This window comes from Nyctibius grandis, chromosome 5, assembly GCF_013368605.1.
Source record: "Nyctibius grandis isolate bNycGra1 chromosome 5, bNycGra1.pri, whole genome shotgun sequence".
Classification (NCBI taxonomy): Eukaryota; Metazoa; Chordata; class Aves; order Nyctibiiformes; family Nyctibiidae; genus Nyctibius; species Nyctibius grandis.
This window is the reverse complement of record NC_090662.1, coordinates 8,102,336-8,126,466: the sequence shown is the minus strand read 5'-3', so window position 1 is coordinate 8,126,466 and position 24,131 is coordinate 8,102,336. Positions and strand designations below refer to the sequence as shown.

Sequence of the window (24,131 nt, the reverse complement as noted above, 5' to 3'; positions counted from 1 at the left end):
ATTTGTGTTGACAGGTTGTTTTCCAGACACTATCTTTTTTTTTTTGTTTTTGATTGCAAGTGCTTGGTGTCTTGCATTGGAAGACAACAGCTACGAACTGAATTCATTGCTCATCCAAGACACGTTCTTGTAACTGGAGTTTGGATTACTGCCCGAGCCTGGGCTTTGGAAGATTTGTTTTAAATAAGTGCCACGCCTCCCCGAGAAGGAGGGAAAGCGCTGTGAAGGGGAGCTGGGCTCCACATCAGAAGTTCTCAGGGAGCTTAAAACTTCAATTCCTACAAATTATATTCAATAAATTAGTAGACTTAAAGGTTTATGGAACGGATGTACTTGTTAATAAGTGCTGTATTAAATCAGTCGCACATTCTGTGGATTTAATTCTTTTCTTACATTTAGCGCTGTCGAACTTAGCGAATACCAGTCACTTCCATTCGTGGTTTTGTTTTTCAGCTTAACCTCGTAACAGCGTGACCATCAGTATCAGATTTTGTCAGCGATGCTGCTGAACCCCATTCTTGTTGTTAGGCAGGATCCTGGCTTTCTAAGAAACTACCGCAGACAGGTCTTTTTCAGTAATTCCTGAAAACTTCTCTGAGAAAGATGAATTGCATTTTATCACAGCCGTTCTGTTTAGAAGTCAGTGTCTCGGTTAGGCCTCTTATTAGTTTTGGAGTGTGGCGTATGTGAGTCAGAGTGGAAAAACGTTCTAAAATTAGACGTGCATTGTTAAGAATTTTATTAAATGAGTTACATCAGTGTCTTTTTACATTACCATTTTAATGGGCAATTCTCTGTATTCTCAGTATCGTTAGTTGACAAAAAAGGGCTCGAGAGGCAAGAAACTTCTCAACATTTTTATGTCTGTGAACATACTAAAAGGTGAACTGGCATGTTTGTAGGTAAACCAGGCTGCTTAAATACGGCCTCTTTGTTCTTCTGTTACCTGTGCTAACAGAACACCGGGCTTGCGTTTTCCCCCAAGGAGAACAGGTGTATTATGGAGTTTCAGCTTCTTGCGTCAGAACTGAAGCAGAGCCATTATTTGAAAAACATCTTATTTTTGAGATTAATATGTTAATGGCTAAAATTATGACCCCGCACTGAGCTGAGTACAAACAGATGTCTCTGCTGAGCGTGTTGCAGGATCAGGGCCCAGGTTGCCTTCTGGGAGTCAGTCTCAGTGCTCTGGGAACTACTTCTTTCACTAGCTCTGTGTTAAATGAGGTCGGTAAGCACGTTAGATTCTTTTTTTTTTTAATGAAAAACTTATGCAGCGTATCTGGAAAAGAAATTCATTCTGTGATTTGCCTGGTGTAGTTATGCCTGGAGAGAAATGAGTTCTGTGAGATGTGCCCACCTGTCTTAACAACTGAACAACGACATTGAGTGCTTTCTCTTTCTTTTTAACTTGCTCCACGTGCAAAACCTGTTGTCTTGCAGGTCCTAGGAATTTCTAATGTTCCCAATTTTTTTTTTATTTAATTAGACTGATCAGCAGAGAAACTTGATACTGTTGCTCTGGGGTGGGAAAGGCCAACAGTCTGTGCGAGAGAACCATGTCTGTTCGGGAGTCGTTTAACCCAGAAAGTTATGAACTGGACAAGAGCTTCCGTCTGACCCGATTCACTGAACTGAAAGGCACAGGCTGCAAAGTGCCTCAGGATGTCTTACAGAAACTGCTCGAATCTCTACAAGAAAACCATTTTCAGGAAGATGAACAGTTCCTGGGGGCAGTTATGCCCAGGCTGGGTAAGTAGCTGCCCCTCTAGACACACGTGGTCCTTCTGTTTGGTCTGCTTAATGACACGGTCTCATTTGAGGTTTGTTTAATCAATTTGAAAATTGTATGTTATATAATGCACGCACAGCATCCAGAAATCTGAAGAATGAATCTCGTGTTGTCATTTGTTGGCATCTGGGATACAAGAACATTACTTTAATTATTTAACATCCTGCAGTGCGCTCAACTACAAAGGAAGAACGGTCAGGAATGGCCCTTGTGATAGGCACACAAGGCCTTAGTCTCCTCCTCCCTTTCCCCAGTAGATGCTTTGCAAACTGAAGTCGTATCAGTTACTTTCTGGACGTTTATGTTAATATATTGCCTTTGGAAATTTATGCAATGAATGCAATGAATTTTATGCAATTAGATGACTCACAGGTGAAGTTCCCTTCTCCCTCCTGTCCCCCCTGTTCCTGGGTCAGAGAAAGTGAGCAAGAGAAAACTTTCTCGCTTCAGCTGAGGCTGGGAGCGGATTGTTTCACAGTTGTCGTTTTTCCTTCCAGTCCTTTCGTTGTTCCCCACTCTTAACTTTTTTGCTCACCTGTAGAAGCGGCCTGGGAAAGGCTGTCTTTCCAAGACCTCTGTGTTCTTGCCAGCTTCACTTTCTCTTTGCTATTTGCACAATGATGCAAGCAGGAAGGGAAAACAATCTGCCCAAGCCACCTCCATGGGGAACAGGGCAAATGTAGGTATTTTGATACCAGCTACTATACCTAATATTGATATAGATAAATTAATGTAGATAATGTGTTTAATGACACTTCTAATTCTGTTTGTCCATTTACTCAGCCCTGCATATTCAATCTCTACTTTGCGGCACAGAATGGATTTTTTCCTTAACTTAGGAATATCAATGTAGCATTTATTCTGAAGTTATTTAATTATCAATTTAGCATCCAATAACCTTATTTAAAATTATTTTAACATTGCTAATTGTCTATTAGCAGGCTAACAGGTTGCAACCCATTTTTCTGGTAGAGATTGAATCCTGTGGGAGATTAGTAAAGAGCTCGTGTTCTTACTTACACAATGGCAATCTTTGTATGAAATATCTAAGCAGCAATTGTGTGTGGAGCTGGGGTGGCACTATAATTTAATATTCCCTAATGAAGGACACTTCCAGCTTCTTTTATCCCCAAATTGCTATTTATATAGTTTTTTTCTAAATTAAATAAGTTATTCACAACAGCATTTCAATTTGGCAAATTTCTAAAATCAGTAATAGTTTGTTTTAGATTTAATTATCTAGCTGTTGTTTTTCTTTTCTCTTAGAAACTTGCAGGCTCTAAACAGTAATGGAACTGCTAATAGATTTTTCTTCTCCAGCTATATGAAAAGGTAAAAAGGCAGACTAATGCCATCAATATGTAGGTGTGATATTATGTAACAGGAAATCTGTTAGTAACAGAAGGTGGAGAGTTCAGGTCTGTGGTGAGTATCCCTTTAACAAATGTGTCTTCCAATAAGTTTGGTGTGATTTGCCTCTGATACCTTGTGCTTAAAAGGGATAGACAGGTGACTTTACAGCCTGTGCACATGCACTGTGCTTTTGAGATGCAGTCAAGAGGGAAATTGCCAATAGCAAGTTCAACCTCGCTCCTTTTTAGTTCTGCAAGTGGTGTTACCCAGAGCAATCTTATCTATGGCTGTGAGTATATCCATGAGTAAAAAAACTGCAAGTTTGTTATTAATTCTCAGAGCTGTTATGGACTGTTTTCAGTCATCTCTCTTAACAGATTCACTTATTTAGTCAGTTGGTTTTTGGTGGAATAGAAACGTAACCTCAGAAGGACCATGGTGGCCCCTTGACCTGTCTGTCAAGCAGCACTTCATTTTCACTGAAGCTGTGGAAAATGACACAAGTGAAATCAGTCTTGTGGGATTATGGCATGAATAGGTGAACTGAGGGCAAAACAGCTCCTATACATGAGCCACCTCTCTGTAACTGCTTATATGCACTTCACTGGAGATACTGGATGTCATGCATAGTGGCTAGGTAGCTTCTGCAGAGGATGAGCAACCCTAAATTACTACTCATGAGCTTCTGTCAGTACCTCTTCTCTTCCGAGGCAAGATCTTCTGCCTCCGTAGGCAGGAGAGGCAAGATCCTCTCCACCTATGTACGTACTTCCTGGCAGACCTTCTGCTCTGTGCCTGTAGGGCCTCATATGACAGCAGCTTGCTCCATCCCTGTACAGGACACTGCCAAATACCAGCTTGTAGCTCTTGTGTGGTAGTATGTTTCATTAATACGTGGCAAAAAGTTACTGTGTGGCATCTGCTCCCTGAAAACTGTCTGTTTGAAGACTCTTGCCCTGCAAGGTATGCACAGTAACTCTAGGCAGCTTACTGCCAGCCCAGGAAGGCGGGGAGCTGCCTGCCATTGCCACAAGGCATGAGGATATCGGTAGGAAGCACGGCTCAGCTAGCATGTTGTGATTTGTCACCTGCCGCTTTGGTGGGAGCTGTTGCATCGCAGCAAATGCCTGGGGGTTTTAATGTCGCTTGTTCTGCTTGAAATACTCAGCGTCAGGGAAAAGGCTGCGTCTGGTGGTGTGGTTTTCTCAAAGGAGTTTCCCTCTCTAGCAGGTCGTCTTGCCACAGAAGTAAGGTGAGGTTAACACAGTTGCAGAAGCTCCAAGTGGGTGAATCACCTTTCACCAAGGGCCTAGGCTGTGACTTGTGGTGTTCTTTTTGTTCCTCCTGAAGTGAGGAAACGCCCTTTATGAGAGGCTGTGTCCTTTTAAATCCATCACTATGTTTTGGTTGAGATGGGAGTGACAGGAAAACCTATTTGCTTTCAACAGTATCAATTCAGGTAGTTCCTCTTAACTTTAAATGTACACGCATACAAGCACAGATGTTCTTAAAAGCAATGCGCTATTACTATGCTGCAACAAACTATAGAACGTCATAGTTTAGTTCTTGCTTTCAGCCATTTACACTTCTGTTCTGTTCCAGTCAGGATTTCTTATTCTTTGCTTGGTTTTCCTCTTATTTGTGCTACGTGCTTTCTCTAAGGAAGGAATTTGCCCTGTCTATTTAGGCAGTATTGTGAGTTGTATTTCACAGACATGTTTTATAAGTTCTTTTGTTAAGAGCAACAGGTAATTAAGGGCAAAGTTACTCACCTCAGTGATGGATTTCTGTCTCTGCAGGAATTGGGATGGACACTTGTGTTATTCCATTAAGACATGGAGGTTTGTCGTTGGTCCAGACGACAGATTATATTTATCCTATTGTGGATGATCCTTATATGATGGTAAGTTGGCTAAACTTAATTGTTAGCTGTATCGCTGGTTTGATTTGTGCTTCTCACCAATCTGATGGCAATTTTGACCGTTTCTTCTAGATGTGCAGTGCTAATTGTTTAACTGCTTTCAGAGTCTTTCCTAAATACCCACGAAGTGGGAAAGGCAGAGTTTCATCCTGTAATCTTTTCTGTGTCGGCCAGGAATGCTGCAGTGCTGCTTTCTATAGGTGAAAGTTGGGAGAACTACCATCTTTAATTCGAATTTCCCTCAATCTGTTGTTCTGTGGCATTTGGCTTGAAAAGCCCAAAAGAGGGAAAAAAGAGCTGTCTGTGAAGCAGCAAACAGTAAACTCCACTTCCAAGGAGAACCACATTGTAATTGGCCTTTTTTGAGGTTCTGAAATAACCAGGTAACATGTTAGAACTAGAAATGTCTAAATGACAGTAGCTGGCAATAGCACCTGACAACTTCAGAGTGCTTTGTGAACACCAGTTTTTCTGTCAGACTACCTCTGCTTGCAGAGGGATAAGTTGAAATGACTTGTTGGAAGTTGCGTGCCCTTTGACTTCGGTTTCTTCTGTGTCTGTATTTCATTTAGTCTGTCTCAGTAGAGATCCCTCTGTGGTGTTATGTGTGGCAGTTATCAGCATTGACTTGAACAGAAGGTCATGAGGAAACAAAGGAACTTTACAAATGGACTTAGTAAAGCTGTAAGGAATTCTACAGGAGGTGTTTGTTAAATGAAAGTTTAAAAATGCTAGAATTCATGTTTCCTGTGATTTGAATGTGATTCCTTTGGTTTAAGGCATGCTTTTACTGCTGGTTTTATGATTGCATGCTTTATTTGCTGGTTTTGGTTCATTGTTTGTTCTGAGAGACCTGTCGGGTAGGTTTTGGACACGCAGTTTGAGATTGGGACCGACTCTTTTGTTTTGTTTTTTTTTTTTAGCATGCTTGACCAGGTGTTGTGCACCTATGCAAGCCTAACTCCTTTGATTTCTGTTCCAGAAGAGCTCTCTTTCTGCAAACTGAGCAGCCAAGATCTCAGGCAGGCCTCTGGAGTACAGAGTTGTTGAGCTCTGCTGAGAAATTTGATTCAAGTGGCTTGCTTTAACATCATGTGGGAACTCGTCAGGGACCAGAGAAAAAATATATATATATGTTGTTGGAGAGCTGTGTTCAACTTCATCAGCTGAGGAAACTCTCTTTTCTCACCTTGTAATAAACACTTGTGAGGGACAGCGTGAGGAGGCTGTGGTGAAGGGGGAGTGTTGTTTTGTTTGGAGATACAGAGGGCTTGAGATGCCACAGGAGTGGATAGATGAGCCTGTGCCCAGATGAGGTTTAGGACAGTGTGGTAGGAGTGGAATGTAAATTTGGCCTTAGTCCAACGTTAGCAGCGGCATCGTAGTTACAGTCTATACTGTGATCCACGTGCACCCGCAGCTGTAACTTTGGCGTTTTCTGACTCTCAAGTCCTTCACTTCTCATTCTTGTCAACATTCATTTTAATGTGGTGGCTTGCCACTTCCTAATCTGTTTACAGATGTGTATTTCTTCTTGAAAGCTAACTGAGAACAGGGCTTCTGTCACAAGCCTTCTTGCTGATACCTGCAGTGATGAGCCAGCAGGGTTGGAGCTGCTGGATCCTCTACTGGGACTGCTCTCTCTCGGGGACTAGAGTACCTGGGGGCAACATAGATTGCTATTTTCTTGTGTGGATGGACATCCATTGCAGAACAGTCAAGTACAGTTTGCCACAGGGTTCACAGGCAGTTGTTAAGAGCAGAGAAATGGTGAGACTCAGGAATTTTGTGTCCAGGCTGTGTAAAGGAGTGTGCTCTGGACTCCTCTGTTCAAGGCAGACTGCTGTTGCCCTGTTTCTCCAGCTGTTTTTTTCCCCATTTTTAGTCTAGACTCCCCCAACCCATGCCTGTCATTTCCAGTGTCTGTTCTTGTTATCACTTACACACGGTACATGTTCTGCTTCTTGCTCTTCTGCTCTATGTCCTTACCTAGTCAATTCTAGCCTGTTTTTGGGTGGATGTTCCCTGATTTAGAGTCTCTTTGTTTCTCTGTGCATGGTGTCTACCTGCAGCTCTTTATCTGATCTCTCTTCCTAGTTGGGGCAAGAGGAAGCAGGGAAAGCCAAAAGTGCAAATGGACTCCAAGCTGAGTGCTGTCACAGAAGGGATTAGAAAATGGCTGAGGAAGGCAAAACTGCATGTGGACTCAGCTGAACTTCAGATTTCTGCTTCAGAAAACAGCTTTCTCTCACTCTGTGGCCTGTTTTAAAACTAAGTTCTGCAGTTATATGCAAAAAACCTCCTCCTTTTCCCCTTTCCCCTCCACTTTGTTCTTGAAAACACTCAGTCTACATTGTCTGAAGTATCCCTAGGATGTACACCTGTAAAATCTATATCCAGCATAGGACTTTTCAACTTAAATGGTTTGATACTGGAAAAGTTACAAGCAATTGAAAATAGGTTTCATAATAAGTATCAAGCCACCGGTAATAGGACTGGTACTGGCCTCTGTGGTGGTACTGTGGAGCACCTTTTTGAGTACAGGAGCTGGAAACTGGCTGGTTTGAGAGTGGACTTCCTTTCCCATCCATTTCAGGGAACTTTTTGGTGTCCTTTTAAGAACAACTTTCACTCAAGACTGGGGACAGGGGTCTGATACTTCATCCTTTGCCCTTATAAATAGCTCTTAGCGTTGCACGTAGATTATTGTGTTCAGGGGGACTAAGCAAGCAGTCAGGTAGCATGTGGGTCCCAGTTAGGCTGACCCCTGTTTGTGAATCCTGTTGTGTTTATCGGTATTCACAAGCCATGTATTGTTCCCTCTGCTACTTCAGACTTGAGACTTGTATTCCCTGAATTTGTTTCCATAGTGGTTTTGCCAGCTGGCAAAAGCAGTGTTAGACTGACCTCTGACTACTAGCATAGAGAGCTGTTGTCAGTGTGGTTTGAAAAACTTATCTGTCATTCCTAAGAGGGCATAAACCAGCAGTTTGCTCAGTAAATACTGAAGATAGTGGAGAATGGTTTGATAGTCCCCTTCCAGAAAAGGAAAATGGCAGGCTTTAATGTTCTTAAACATCTAGAAATTTAACAGCCATCAAACCATGCAGTACACAGCTCGCTCTTCTCTTAAACTATTTAAGATTTAAATGTTTAAAACATATTCCAGTTCCAAAGATAAGGGATTCCTCTGATGCTACTGGAAGCTCTTGAATTTATGAAAAACTGGATTATATTTAATTGTGATTTGGAGGTGTTACTTCATGTCATCAGCAAGTGAGGTAACTGCCTGAAAATATTATTTTTTTGCAAAAATCCTGGATTTGTGATTAGGCTGTAAGGTTTTGGAGATGGTGGAAATGTGTTTAGATTACTTTTTTTTTTTCTCCCCTCCCACCCGCCCAATTTGTCTTCCAGCTAAAGCATCTTCCTGTAGTCCAGATTGTGTCAAGTAAGCGTGGTGGTGTTTTTATCATGGTGGTTTTGTCTCTGAACTTTATGAAAAGCACAGATTTAAAATCATAAAACCAGATGTGGGTTACAGTTCTGCAGCTGTAAACCTAAAGCAATTTTAATAAAATGGTGGAGTCTTCCAGAGTAACAAAACAGAATTTGTCCTGTACTTTAAAATTATCTTCCTGTCCCTTAGGGCACATCCGGTATCAGAAAGTTCTACACCTTCATCAGGAAACTCGATGTCTCATCTGGGCTGGGTCCACACCCCAACAAACCCTCGCTTGGATCCATTAATTTAGCAAAATTAGAGTAGCTAAGCTCAGGTGACCCAAGTGATCCCTTCTCAGCTCTGTCAGCTTCATGACTTCTTAGAGGAATCTTCAACAGAAGACTAGGTCTCTTGGACAAATTTTTGTTAGTGGAGATGCTCACACACACAAAAGTCAATAAAAATGTATGTGCTGGAGCAAAATTCAGCCTTCTCTTGTCACCTGAACAAGTGACAGAGTAGGCATATCCCCCTCATCATACAAGTGGCAGGGGACAGACATGTCCCCTCAGTAGCTGTGTGTACTCCTAAGCAGTGGCAAGGCCAGCTTCTGGGAGCCCTGAGCTCCTTAATCCCCAGCACGTGCTGTCTTCTGCAGACAGCTTCTTACTGATGTCCTGACAGAAGAAGCACCCCAATGTGGCTGCGTGCTGGCGGCACAACTGTATCCTCCAGGAAGAATACTCTCCTAAACACTTAGGAATGTAGATGTGGCCTCCCAGGCAGTGCAGAGGAACAAACAGCTTTCTTATCAGGGTCCCTGTCTCCTACGTGTTCTGATGCAGAAGAAGTACAGCAATATACACTTTTCAGATTAGCTTCCTAGCAGTTGTGAATTACATACGATGGTCATCTTCATCAGCATGTACAGTTTTGTGCTGGAATAAAGTTAACAGGAACATATCAGATTAAGTAAACAGAGCTTGTTATCAAAGCTAGGCTTTGTCAAGCTTAACTTCAGCTTCTAAAATTAGGCATCCAGCCTAAACTTGGTGTGGGATTCCTATGTAGTCAGTGAGGGAGTATGTTGACCAAGACAGCTGGGATGAATTCTCTCCTTGTAAAGGGAACAGATACCTGCACTTCTAGATGGGCACATTGCACGAAGTGGGTCATACCACATATTTGGATGAGTTTCTTAACGTGGGAGACTGTGGAGAATGCAAACTCATGCTGGAGGTTTTGTTCATGGCAGGTGTTTGTCTGAACATTCACAGACAGTCCTGCAGATTTTTTTTTTTTTGTCTGTCTTTCTTTTTCAGGGACGGATAGCGTGTGCCAATGTCCTAAGCGACCTTTATGCCATGGGGGTCACGGAATGCGACAACATGTTGATGCTCCTTGGAATCAGCAATAAAATGACAGATAGGGTAAGACTTTTGGTACTTGATTTTGAAGGAAGACCCAAACAGCTAAACATACTTAGAATGTATTTACCTTTACTGAATTTTCTCCTCACAGTTTGAACCCTTTTAAAGAAGAGATGGTTTTATTGAATGTCTCAGTTCATTTTATGGGTCTGGCCTCATAAATGTTCTGAGGTCACTTGGTAAAAGTTCAGTTTTCTGTGGCATTGTAATCTGCTGCTGCTAATGCCTTCCATCTCCACCAAAATGGGGTCCCTGCTTCTGTCAATTCAGGACAATATTGCTCCAAGGCAGCATTTGATTACCAATCCATGTTTCAATCTGGATAGATACTTCTGATTTGCGTATGCCAGATTTGTAACATCTCTCTGAAGCAGAAGAAACTGAAATAAATTGCTTTGCTTTTTCTTTTCTTCTTTTTTTTTTTTTTTTTTTTTGGTGGAAGTGACCAGCCTGTTTATTTGGTTTGCTCTAGCAAAAAAGGGATGTTTATTCTTAGAAGGAAGTAAGTTGAAACTGTGCAGGTTAGTGGAGGCCAAATGCAACTTGATTTTACTTTGCCTTACTGCACTGCACTGCTGTGGCTGTACCTGATTACAACAGCAGGACAATTGTCCTGAGTTTCCAGAACTCTGATATCTTTACTTTTATTAAGACCTTTTGAAGAATGTTTCTTCAGCCTCAGAATGTCTCTTCACCTCTTTTACAGAGCTGTAAAACCAAAGCTCTGTGGGATAACATGCAACTTTCGGGAGGCTGACCTCTTCCTAAGGCTGGTTTTTCTGTCATGAGCTAGTTGCCATGAGGGCATTTGGCATAAAGCCCTGGGCCAGTCTTGAAATGACTAACACTGCTGTGTATGGAACTCTGATTTCTGTTTCGATCTCTAGGAAAGAGACAAAGTGATGCCTCTAATTATCCAGGGCTTCAAAGATGCAGCAGAAGAGGCAGGAACATCTGTTACTGGTGGCCAAACAGTGTTAAATCCCTGGATTGTTTTAGGAGGAGTGGCCACGACAGTCTGTCAGCCTAATGAATTCATAATGTAAGTTAAATCGCTAAACAATCAAAGGCACTTGTCTGAAGGGATACAGTAAAAATCCTTTAAATACCATGTTGTGATCTGTCTCCTGATGAATAAAGCAGTACCTTCTCCTGCTTGCATCTGTCCTTAGCACTCAACAGATGCCACATCTCTTTTGTACATATTTGCTTTTTTAAACAGGGTGTCCTTTTACTTCTCCTCACCCCCTGGTATCTTTTGATCCTGTTCTCCTTTTGTCAGGAGAGTTAAGGTTCTAACCTTTAAAGGTATTGTAGGCTGTTTTGGGGCACAAATGTCTATCATATACACATTTTAAACCATCTCCCAATTACCCTATTAATGGCTGTAGAGAACTACAGATTTGGTGTCTTCACAGCATTCTGTTTCACAGTAGCTGATTTTGAATGTCCCACTGTGGCATGTTACACTAGACAAATGAATTTGTCATCCTAGTGATGGTTATCTTATGCCTTGAGTAACAAAGGTCAGTATTTTTCCCTATCCTATCTTAGGTCTCCAGTAAATGGACAGAAAAGATGTAATTTTGTGTGTCTGCCTGCAAGCATTGTTCTATTCCAAGAAAGAAGGATTAGCACTTTTAAATAAGTTTGCAGCATTTTGCTCAATAATATCCCATGGCAATGCATCCCAAAGGGTAATTCTGCAATTAGTCAGGTTTTAACTGTGCAACGAGATACATGGGTCTGTGAAAACGTAATTATCAGCACTTATTCCTAATAACATGTGTGAGTCTTACTATGTAATTAATATATGAATTCTTTGTTTTCAGGCCAGACAATGCAGTACCAGGAGATGTGCTTGTATTAACTAAACCCTTGGGAACACAAGTGGCTGTAGCTGTCCACCAGTGGCTAGATATTGTGAGTACGCTGCAAAAAAAGAAATAGGGAAGAGGGGTGTGAGTTAAAGGTGACCTTCCTCATTCCCTCCAAATGACAAAGTTCAGCAGTGTAGTGAAAACACTGAGGGCTCAGTTGGGAATGTTCTACCACCTCTCTCTCCTCTTCCTTCCTTGGTGTGTCAGCCTTACCTGCTTATGTGCAAAACTCTTTGGAATCCCAACTGTTTACTGTTTTGTGCTTAGTGAGCCCGTCTTAATTGCATCTAATTCTTAGTTCTCAGGCATTGCTGTAATAACCAGTTGTTTACTAACAGAACAACGGACTAGCACCCTGCGTAAAATTATGCCTTACTCCACCTGCTAAAGTAATTGGCAAAAGCTTATTGATGGCAATCAAGCCAAGACTGCTGTCTGTGTTCATGGGCTTTCTGCTTGTGTACATGGAAATATATCTACGTTTCACATGTATTACCCTGTGCATTCAATAAGAATATTTCTAGCAGCATTATGTATGTAGACATACTTCCATCTGTTACTTGAGGCAAAAATGTAACTACTGAACTGAAAAGTGACTGCAAAATTGGCATCTGCTTATGTAGTCTGGCTCCCAGTACATGTCTTCAGAATTATAACTGCTCAGTTTACACTTTAAAAAGATGCATCTTTTTTACTTTTGGGACTACTGAGCCAATAGACTGGCAGAGGAGTGAGCTAGAATCTACTTTGTCTTGGCTGTTGGCCACTACATTGTCAGATGAATTCTAATTCCAAAGCCTGTGTTAGCAAGAGTGGGAGAGAACCAGCTTAAACCTTCACTGGAGTCTGAAGCAGGAGCAACAAAAGAAAAATATTTTTCTCCATCTTCATAGAGTCTTGCCTAGTAATTTTGACCTATGCAGAATCCCGCAATCAGGTATAAGGATCAGGGCCTCACATAATCTTGATATGCAAACGCAGTGAAACAAAAAGACACCAGTTTTATAGTATGTTTTCTGGCCATAATATTACTTCTTAGCATATCTATTATTGTACTGACAAACAGACTTGCAAATTAAGGATATTCTGAATTTCCACATATTTCAAGTACTTCTAATTTCCTTGACTGTCAACCAGAAACAATTTCTGGTCTGAAAAATAAGGACAGCAAGGAAATCAATCCTCCTATTACGTGTAAACAGAATATATCTTTGATTGTGGTAGGAAAATTTCAGAGTGGCTGTGCTGCCTTTTCTTTAGCTTTGTTTTGTGAGAGACTAGGGATAGTGAAACTAGAATTTACCCATCACAAATCCATCCGTAAATCAAATTTTGGTAGGGAATTTGACTTTGTATTGAAAAGTATGTGGGAGAAGGTACATAGTACAGGAGGTTTATGCACAGGCAAGAAAGGAAGACTGGAGTGCAGAGAGATGTGGCTGCAAAACAAAAAAAAAAACCCCACAACCTAAAAGCTGAGGTATTTAAACAGAGCAGCAGCAAATTAGTTCCTGGTGATGAGTGAAAGGAAGATCCAAATGGAGGCAAAATTCGCCCTCCTTGTTTGGTTGCTGCCAGCATTGTTGCAGCCAAGCTCCAGCTGTGTTACTGGCAGCAGCTGCCATAGGGTGCAACGCGAGAGACTGCAAAGAGTCTGCAGGGAGCTGGGCCCCATCGGGACCAGGTCAGGGATGTGCTAGGGGTGATGAAGCTGTTTGCTGTGGCTTTGGCTGCCAGGCTGATGATGTGGACTGATTAGACTGGTCCACAGCTGGGAACTGGCATCCCTTTGCCTTTTCCTTTCACCTGAAAAGCACGAAAGGGGTTGCTGTGATGTGTCCCTTCAGAAGGGGTTTTCTGGCCCTTGCTGTTGTCTACAGATCCTTCCCATGTGGAAATCTAAGCTTGCTTTTAAAAGTTGTTTGGGTATTTTTGTGAACTTTTCTACCTTTGTTTCCTCTCTACTAACCCCAGTATCTGGCTGCTATAGTGGAGAGGAATTTGCATCTAATTGGTACCCTGCCTGTGTTTGTGGCTCGTCTAGCCTCAGCCTTGAGTTCTGCTTCCCACCTCTTTTGTGATTTCCATTCCCATGATCTGACCAGTTTCCATCCCATGATCAGACTCAGAACCATGTTTTTGAAAACTAAGGCATAATGACTGCTCAGGTTTTTCAGTCAGGGCAATGCAGTAAGAATAATCACTATTCTGTCCCCTCTCTAATAGCCTCATTTATTTTTTTTTTTAACTTGCTCTCTCTCTTTACTTAATTGGTCGGACCCAGTTCAACCTAATTTCAGAAGGTCTGATCTTACTGCTCTACTTCCTTGCTCTTTAACAAATGATTTGTTTTGGCTGACCAGTCTCTTTCCCCCTCTTGCCATTTCTGGATTCTCTCTTACACCCCTCCAAGTCAGCGCTCATTTGTTACGGATAAGAGCCTCTTTGACAAGATCCTTCCCCAGTGCAGCATCATATACCAGTTCTTAGTAGTTTTTGCACATTTGGTTTAGTAAGAAGCTTGTTCTATGCATTTATTCTGTGGAATGGCAGTGTAGGCATTGTGGCTTCAAAAATCCTATTTTTGTTTACTTTCAGTTCTCTGTAATTTTATTTCTATTGCAAAAAAGAAAAAAATTAAACCAGTTTGTAGTGTTGCTCTTAACAGCTAACTGGTTGCTTTGTTTCATTCTGGATCTGGAATTACTTCAGCTTTGAATGAAACAATTGCCCTTTATAAAGGTACCGTTTCTTAAATTGTTCTGAGACCCTTTTGGGATGAAAAGCATTGCTTAGCATGTGATGGAGGCATGAGGCCACACAAGACACCAGAGAATTGGTGGAAGGAGATACTGATATTAAACTGTAAAGGAAGCTTATGAAGCTGCCTTAATCCTGACTCACTAGAGTGATTACGCCCTCCCTTAGCATACCTTCCTCACACCTGGACTTGTGGATATCAGTGGCCTTTCTTGAGCAAAGTGTCTGTCACGGTTTAAAGCTGGGCTGGCTATTAACCAGGTGGCAGATGCTCTCTGTTAATCCTCTCCCCCCCCCCGCAAGGGAAAGGGAAAGGGAAAAGGGAGAGAGACTTATGGGTTAGAAAGTTAAAACAGTTTTAATAAACTATAATAATGAAAAAGAGTATAATAACAATAATAATAGAAATAATCAAATATATACAAATATATACAAATATATACAAAACCAAGACTGAGAGCTTGGAAATCCTCCTCAGGCAAAGTTGCTCCCCCAGCATGGGCAGAGGGGAAAATGCAGTAGCTCTCCCCAGCACAGGCAGAGGGGAAAATGCAGTAGCTCCACCCAGCACGGGCAGAGGGCAAAATGCAATAGCTCTCCCTGCCATCACACCTGCAGGCTTTTAACTGGAAAATTGGCAAAGCTGGTACCAATCAGTGGGAGACAGGAGGGCCCCTCCCTCCTGGGCCCCACCTCCAGGAGGCAGTGGGTTAGTGATAAATAGGAAAGTGAGAATGACGTGTGTGGGATGGAATACCTCGTTGGTCAATCTTGGGTCACCTGCCCTGTCTGCTCCCCCCTGCAGCTGCGACCCCCCTTTGGCTCTTCACTTGTAAGCAGTGAGGAATTTAGCAGTGACCTTGGTTTCTCTAAGACTAATTGGCCTGGTTTGGGCCAAACCAGAACAGTGTCCAGATGTGAAATCGAGAATTTTCTCTTTAAAAAACAAGAAGCCAGAGATTACAAATTTCAACATTCAGTAACAAAGTTATTTTCATTCGGCTGTGGAGTTCAAGGCAGAGAGTTGCCTTGAAGGAGTTCTTTGCCCTACGGTAGGTTATTCCACTCCACTCTGCTGCTAAAAGCAAGATTTGAGGTGCTTAGTGCCTAATAGACTTTTAAATGAACTTCACTTAGGTACAGCAGAGTAAGCGACACACCCCTGACTGTTGAACCTTTTGCTCCTCTTTAACTAAGTGGTAAGGGTGTGCTTTAAAATATACAGCTGAAAATTTAAAAGAATCATCTTTATTTCATCCATTAGCCAGAAAAGTGGAATAAAATCAAACTAGTGGTAACGCAAGAAGACGTAGAACTAGCATACCAGGAAGCAATGATGAATATGGCACGACTGAACAGAACAGGTAAGAGGAGATGTGTGTGTGTTGGGGGGGCAGAGGGGAGGTTGTGGGTTTTTCCAGTTCCATACTTAATTTCATTTCCCTGCCGTGGGGAAATGTTACACAGCCACTTCATCCCTTCCTTCTGCCTCATCTTTCTGCTGTTCAGTGTTTGTGAAGCAAGCAAATTAAAATCAAACGCCCTCTTTTAATTATACAGCAAAAACACAAATGCTGCTGGAGATGATTATGAGTCATGTGAGTGCTGCGAGTAACATCCCAGTGAGTTAGAGGATGTTTTAAAGATAAATATATTGGATTTGTTCCTTATCTTCTGTGCCTAGAGAACTTGTGAGGGCCTGACTGTAAACAATTTGAAACAGAATAAAAAAGGAAAAGCTCTTCATTTTTGTACACTTCAATTTAAATTTTTATTTTTTAATTTTCTCATGTTATGTGCTTCCCAAAGAGTGGAATATGTAGCACATGTTTTCTTTTTTGTTTGCTTGGGGTTTTTTTTCTGTTTTTGTGGTGTTTGGTTTTTTTTCATTTTAATTTCAGTAGGGAGAAGGTTCTGCTTTTACCGTAGAAATTTTAATCCAGGATTTCCTTTCTTTGTTCAAAGTATCTGTGGAGGAGCAGAGAATTGAATTAGGTGTTTCCTTACTTCTCGGTTGAAGGAATAGGGATAGTTAAATATCTCTTCTCACATTATTCAGTTTTCGTTTGGTATTTGTTATGTCATCCCACTGGTTTTGCATCCTTTCGCAAAGTCTTCCAGGAAAAATAAATGACCGGGATTGTCTTATGGAAAAGAACTCGGGTCCTGCTCATGTCTTGGGAAGCACCAAAGAAGGGCAAAGCATTCTTGGTTTTGTTTTTCTCCACTCACTCTTGTCAGGCACCTTTAACAGCACTTAAATATTCTTAACTGGAGCTATTGTCCTGCGTGCAGAGGTGCCCTTCTCCCACCCAGGGTTCTGTACTTGCAAATGCCCAAGAATTTCATGAATGCATAGGTGGGGAGGCTGGGCCCTTCCCCCACAACCTGCAGGCTTTGTTCTTAAGCTCTTAAACTAAGTGTCCAGAACTTAAGTTCCAATGTGGTAGTTTTACGGAGTGGCAGGGAAAGAGATGTGAGAAAACCCGACCCAGGATGAGTCTGGTCCTTGCCCTCAATGAAACAAAGCTGAGCTCAGAACCTCTCTGGCCCTCAACTTTGGGAAGTTTGAATCTGGAGCAAACCCCTGTTTCTTAGACTGCTAATGTAAATTAGTAGCACATGTCTAGCAGAGCATGCTCATAAACATAACTTTGGTGCTGGATTTGCAGCATGATTTAATACCTTAAATACAAGTTGAATTTTTTAAGGGTTACATGTGGTATTGGTGAATTCCAGTTCCCTTCAAGCATGATTTTTTTTTTTAATTAATTTAAACGGTAACCCAACCTGATTCAAATTAGAGGTATGCAACTTCATTCAAACTGTGCACAATATTGTTGAAGCATTATTTTTCCTGATTTTTTTTTTTCTGATTTTTTTTTCCCCCTCCCTCTCTTGTAGCTGCTGGACTCATGCACACTTTCAATGCACATGCAGCTACAGACATCACAGGATTTGGAATCCTGGGGCATGCACAAAACCTTGCCAAGCAGCAGCGAAATGAGGTGTCCTTTGTTATTCATAACCTCCCTGTCCTTGCTAAGATGGCTGCTGTCAGTAAGGCTTGTGGCAATATGTTTGGCCTCATGCATGGGACTTGTCCGGAGACTTCAGGTAAGTGACAGTTGTACCACCCTTTTCCTTCCCTGCACTTCCACATTAGAATTTAATAACATTTCAAATGTACAAACCATGTGCTTTGCATTCAGAATCAGTTGGTTTGGCATACAGCCAAGCTAATGAGCATTAGCCACACAACTGTTCACAATTAACTTCTTCAGCCTAACTTCCAAACCACCATCCTATTCTGAATGCCTCCTACTTCCTTATGAAACACTATTATAGAAACGCTTGCTGTATCTAGAACATTTTGCATTTAGAAGTTAGTGATGGTTCTGAATTCTTTCTTTTGAAACCTATTTTTCTCTTAGCTCTTAACTCCAGAACAGTGAATATCTGAAAATCCCAGCACAGCTGACACAGGTTTCTCCAAGGTAAAGCCACCTGCAGTAGGTTTGCCAGTCAAATGAGTGGTGTTTTGTTTCTCATTATGAATATGTGTGAAGTCCAGTGCTGAATGGGCCAGCCTCAGTGGCTGAGGCCTTCTCTGTCCACAGCATACACACATCCAAGAATATAGATTTTCTCCCTTACATATATGAAATCTGATTTAAGTGATAATGATGGGCAGCAAAAATAAAAATGTGGTCTCCTACCCTTTCATTACTTCAGTTCTCTATTTAATAAAGATGCCACATGCAGTGACAATGAATACAGCAGATGTACTGAGAATTGGGCTAGGGACACCAAGTTCATTTCAGATAAGCATTTAAACAATCATCAGGTGATAAGAACTTCTGATGCTTGAAAGTTGCCTTATTATTAAGTGTAGGCCGCTTTGCTGACTAGCATGATCACTGTCTTCTGCTGAAAGTCTCTGTACTTCATTTTCCCCTTGAATCTTCTGTCCTCTTCATTTTGTTTTTCTTTTTTAATCTGACTTTTCTCTTTGGGAAATGGAGAAGATGTAGCAAGAAATCTGTCTTTTCTCTTACCTCATTTCTCCACCCTCTTCCTGCTCTCCAAAAGTATTATCCGAGTTCTCTGCAGTTCACAACAGAGGGGGCCCCTTGAAGCAAAACAGTCCGAAGATCTGGAAAGAAGCATCACAGTGAGAGCCATAAACTTTTCCCCTAGCGAATACACAACTTACCACGATCTGCTGAATTGTTCCTTAGCCATCTGGGTTTAAAGAGACGCTCTGTCCTACAGAGACTGTACGGCTCAGATGATGTGTAATAAGATATGGGACATGAACCCTTTCAAGAGTTCAAATCCAGCATCAGTCAGCAGAGACCAGAAGTATCTGGTGGCAGTTTGGCAAGCTCTGTCAATAAGATTGGTAGCACCAGACAGGTTCTTACTACCCAGGAGTCCACATAACCAGAGTGCTAGTGGCATTTGTTAGCAGTTGTAAAGAGTCCAAAAAATAGCATGGACACAGAGCTGGAGCTGCAGCGTGCTTTCAGGTGAGTGGCTGTGGCAGGGGTTTGTGTAGCAGTTGGCACGGGAATGGTTTATCTGCAGACGGAGTGCTCGAGCCTTCAGAGCTGCGCATCCTGCACCCTGGGTATATCCAGTTCTGTCTTTTCACTGAAGGGATGGGAAACGGTGGGGATGTACCACTGCTGTGAGGGTACTTGGAAGCGGAAAACAGTCCACTTCCGAATCTCTTCTGGGACTGAGAGCAAGAGGTACCTTTGAAACGTTGAACGGCTTATGTTTCAACAGAGATAGATGATGATGGAAAAAACAGCAAGACATATCTGGTTATTTGTGAACTTTGGGTGCCTCGAAACGTGTATATTTGATTTCATCACAGCGCTGCGTTCCTCGCATTAGAGGTTGCTGTAGGGATTTGTTACAGGGCAGCGTCTGCCAAATATTAGAAAGATGCGTAGCCACATGGACACAATAGCTCTGGTCTGAAAGCTATATAACTGCAGTCCCATCGGCTTTAGGCTCACGCTGGATAGCCTGACACGTTGCAGCGGTGTGTGTTAGCTTGGGCATGGTGTGCTGGGGTGACTCGGGAGCATTCAGACCCACGCTGTCTGCGCACTTCATGTCCTGGGATTGATTTATGTGAAGGGAAGCGTCTTGTCTTGCTGCACCTGTATATCCAGTTGTGAGGGTGCCTTTCTGGGGGGCTGCTCAGGGCTTTTCATACCGCAATATAGGTACACTCTATTGGTTTAAACTTCCAGAAATGCTCTGTCTGTAGCTTCTTCATTTGTGAACAGATGTTTTTTCAGCAGAGTGGGCCGGCAATGAGAAATTTACCGGAAAACTATTTGAATGGTTTTTAAGACTGTGGTGTTTTTTTCCAGAGCGCATTTACTGGGCACCTGTTGACAAAAGTCAGTGTTGGAAAGATCTATTATGTCATCTGTTCCATCCTCCAGGCACCCTTGCTTATGGTGTATTTTCTTAAAATTGCAGTTTTACACAATTTTGCGTTCTCTTTTAGGTAACTCCTTGGTAATGGTTAAGGTTGCAGTCAGGCAGTTAGTTTCTAAAGAATTATTTCTGTTTATTAGACTGGCTACTTGCAGAAATAAGTTACAAAGTTACTCTGTATGGGATATTCATTCATGGGTGTATTTTTGCCAGTCCTCTTCTAATAGCTTTTGAAACTGTTGACTGGTGTCAGCCAAGTTTTTTAATGCAGTAGCGGTATCTCAAGAACTCGGTGTTTGTGCAGATTTGGTGGAAATAGGCAGATGGGTAGAGAAGAAGGGCTGCATTAGTGACTGACAAGAGGTAAGGCTAATGATCTCATCTTTTTGTTAGTCATTGTGGGAGAAAGCCATTAGCAGGAGCAAGGACACTTGGTTTTGATTCGTGAGCTGTTTGTATCTCTGCTCCTTATTGCAAAGCTTTGTCTAGTCTGCTTTTGAAGTTTTCTGCATCCACTTCCCTGCCTGCAAGACAACTGTTAAACCCAGCAATGTTCAAAACCTCTTACCAAAAAAAATCCTTTCATTTTTACAAAGGTAAGTCAGGGCAGACACCAAGTATCTGCATCCTTTTGACTCCCAAAAGTAGCGTGCAGCGACCTGTCAAACTGCCATGGCCATTTGTTCATTCAGTCTACAGTTCATTTGCTTTGTCCTCAGCGGTGGCTGACAGACCTCAAAACCTTGGTACGCCACGAGGCGCTGTTTGCTTCAGTGCAGAGTGGCACTGCTGCTGCATTGTCCACAGGCACACTGCAACAACTTAAACTCCTGGTGGCTCTGACCTTGCACAGGTGAAGACTTCTTGGTTTTGTCCATGGAACAAAAACCAGAGCGGCTGTGAATGCCAGTGACATAGAACAGACCAGACTAGAATACATCGTGGAAAACCTTAAGGACTGTCACGGTTTAAGGCTGGACTGGCTATCAAACCAACGGCAGACGGTCTCCCCCCTGCCCCCAGAAGGGAAATGAAAAGAGAAAAAGGAGAGAGACCCACAGGTTGGAAACTTAAAACAGTTTTCATAAACTATAACAATGAAAAGGAGTATAATAATAACAATGGAAATAATTAAATATATACAAATATATACAAACCAAGACTGAGCTCCCCCAATGACAATCACATCACCACCAGCACTGCAGGGCAGGCTCCGGGAAGGCCCAGGCTGGTCTCAGTGACTGATGGGAACTGGATTCAGGAATGCACGGATTGGGATTGAGAGCAGGAGGAAAACAGACAGAGCCTTCTTTGGACACTGGCCATAGAAGAAGAGAGCAAGACCCTCATGATCCCTCAGCTTTATACTGAGAATTACGTGTATGGGATGGAATACCTTCGTTGGTCAATTTTGGGTCACCTGCCCTGTCCGCTCCTCCCTGCAGGTGCGACCCCCCTTCGGCTCTTCACTCGTAAGCAGGGAGGAATTTAGCAGTGACCTTGGTTTCTCTAGGAGTAACTACAAGCAAGAGCCTTTCTGCATAACATCCCTACCGGTGCCTCAGCGATAACTACAAACTTCAAGCATTATCGGTCCTAGAAGCAGACACTGTCTGCAAAACATGCAGTTTCAGAAAGTGCAGTTACTTAAGAAGAGACTTAGCTGAAAGGAAAAATCACTGAAAGGAAAGTTGGTCCGTTTTAGGCCAAACCAGGACAAGGACTTACCCAAAGGGTTAAAGGGACTGGTCAATCTAGCAGAGAAATAATTATAATCCCTGTATACAGGAATCCTACTACTGATTGAGAGTAGCCCATAGCCTTTATTAAGGGTTATTGATCAAACTGTGGGGTGCAGCCAGCAGGTGGGAAGTGATTTTTGATTGGGATTTTGTACATTTTTCTGATCTTGCCAAAGAATGTTAACAGGGTATGCGTATAAGTGATACAAAAGACTGGAAAGAGAGTCGGGGGGGAAATTGAGTGAAGATTATTCTTGTGCTCTTTCTTGTTTCCTTTTTCACCGTACTTCCATTCCTCCCTTCTGGCTAGTTAACACGTTCTCTGCACTACCACTTGTAAACCTCTTCCCTGACTCGCTTGCACCATGATGTAAGTTTCTCTTCACTTTGATTTAGAGCTTTCCATGGGAATGGCACATAATTCCTTTGCAGTTGATTTATCTGTTACATCTGGAGTAGCTTAAACACTGTCTTTCAAGCTTCTGGGTTTTTTTGTTGGTTTTGACGGAAGTACCTGGATGTTATGTTCCGAATGGTAGGTGTCTTTCTGGCTGGCACCCTCATTTGCTTGATATAGAACCTGAAAAATAACTTTCACACTTCCACGTATTGTTATAAATAATTCCTCTTGTTCAGTAGCTGCTTCTTCCTCATGGCCTTAAATTAAAAGTGTCTTTAGTCACCACCGAGAGGACTGTTTGCTCAGAAAAGTAAACATAAAGGTGCCCAAGGTCTGCGGAGGAGGAGGTGGCACCGAGCCCAGGGTGGCCAGCTCACCCGGTGGCCCTTTGCCCCCAGGGCTGGCTCAGAGCTGGTGGCACAACTTGTGCTGCTGGCTGATGCCCTTTGCCTGGATGAGAACTTTGGTTCAAGTAACTCTTCAACCCTCAGCTTGTGCCCAAATTCCTGTTCATGTAAATATACTCTCTTGCCTGTGTTCTCCAAACATTTTCCAACGGGAGATGAAATTTTAACGTCCCTTCCAAGAGGCTGCCACGTGTCAGAATGCAGCACAGCGTACAGACATGGGCTGCGCAAGCTGCGTGTAGCGTACGATGCTTTGAGGTTTGATTAGGCAGCTGCAGATGGGTTTGCTGCTCTGTGTTGCAGTGCCTCATGCATTTGCAGCGTAACGTAAATGTAAAAAAGGTGAGGGATATAGAAAAGCTGAACACCAGAGCATTTAATGATTTGGTCAGAGCCCCCTGGAAATTTGTGCCAGAGCTGACAATGAAACTCCTTCTGGTCATTCGCTTGCCGAGCCACCTTTTTCAGTGCTTTGGGATTCTCACAGTGGAAGTGGTCTTGGGTTTAATAACTGAATGGCAAGCTTGCTAACTAGTTATTGTGCTGCTTCTGAAAAGCATTCATGAGTAAATAAAATATTTTTCAGTTGTCTCTGAGAAAAAAAGTCATATGGGAAAGGCTAAAAAAGGTTAGAAAATTCCCTAACAAAGGGATCAAAAGGACTGTCAGGGAGCACTGGATCAAGCCTATGTTTCATTTTCTGCCTCTTGCATTCTCTGTTAATAGTCCCTACTTGGATGAATGATTTGATTGCGGGCAGTGGGATTACTTGCAGAATCGGCTGCTACCAGTATGTGGTTAGAGGTATCTGAGTATGACCTTTACCCAAAGTGTTTCTGCGTAGAGGCACTTCGCAGTCCTCTGTTGGAAGTTTACAATGCTGGTGTTGTTTCAGTATGTCATTTGTTGGCACCAGTATGATGTCCTTTTGCCAGCATCTTTTGTGTGTATTTGGCTTCATTTACATACCCACTAAACACTGAATTCAGGCACAAACTCCTTTCTGTGAAGCAAGAGCTCAGACTTCAACCGTGTCTCCTCTTGGAGTTCGACAGAATCCACTGAAGTCACCGAGTGCTTGTGTAAATAGGGATTTGCCAGATCAAGGTTGAAATGCTTTGCAATCAGATGTTTTAATGCTCTGCTTTTTTTCTTTGCAGGAGGCCTCCTCATCTGTTTACCACGAGAACAGGCAGCACGTTTCTGTGCCGAGATCAAGTCTCCAAAATACGGCGAAGGTCACCAAGCGTGGATTATCGGCATCGTAGAGAAGGGCAACCGCACGGCCAGAATTATAGACAAACCCCGAATCATCGAAGTCGCACCACAAGTGGCCACTCAGAACGTGAACCCCACGCCCGGTGCCACCTCTTAATATAGATGAAATAGCTGTTTGTTTTTAAATAGATCTATTCCTTTATCATCCTACAATTTAAAGAACTGTAAAAAGAAAAGAAAACTTGTTGTGTCTGCACATCTGGTGGCCTTAGGTCAGTTTATGAGTGGATACAATTAATAAAATAAAATCCATTGCCTTT

The 24,131-nt window shown here is 42.3% G+C and overlaps 1 protein-coding gene across 4 annotated transcripts in view; it reads left to right on the top strand.

The window, feature by feature from the left end:
* Window positions 1-24,131, top strand: part of SEPHS1 (selenophosphate synthetase 1) — a 26,368-nt gene extending 2,237 nt beyond the window's left edge. For 2 of the 4 annotated variants that reach the window (XM_068401325.1, XM_068401324.1), the window contains exons 2-9: window positions 1,490-1,752; window positions 4,945-5,048; window positions 9,834-9,941; window positions 10,829-10,983; window positions 11,774-11,864; window positions 15,846-15,945; window positions 17,486-17,698; window positions 23,754-24,131. In XM_068401325.1, the coding sequence (XP_068257426.1) occupies window positions 1,560-1,752; window positions 4,945-5,048; window positions 9,834-9,941; window positions 10,829-10,983; window positions 11,774-11,864; window positions 15,846-15,945; window positions 17,486-17,698; window positions 23,754-23,968 (1,179 nt within the window). In that variant the 5' untranslated portion in view covers window positions 1,490-1,559 and the 3' untranslated portion in view covers window positions 23,969-24,131. The other 2 variants (XM_068401326.1, XM_068401327.1) reach the window with 2 other exon arrangements.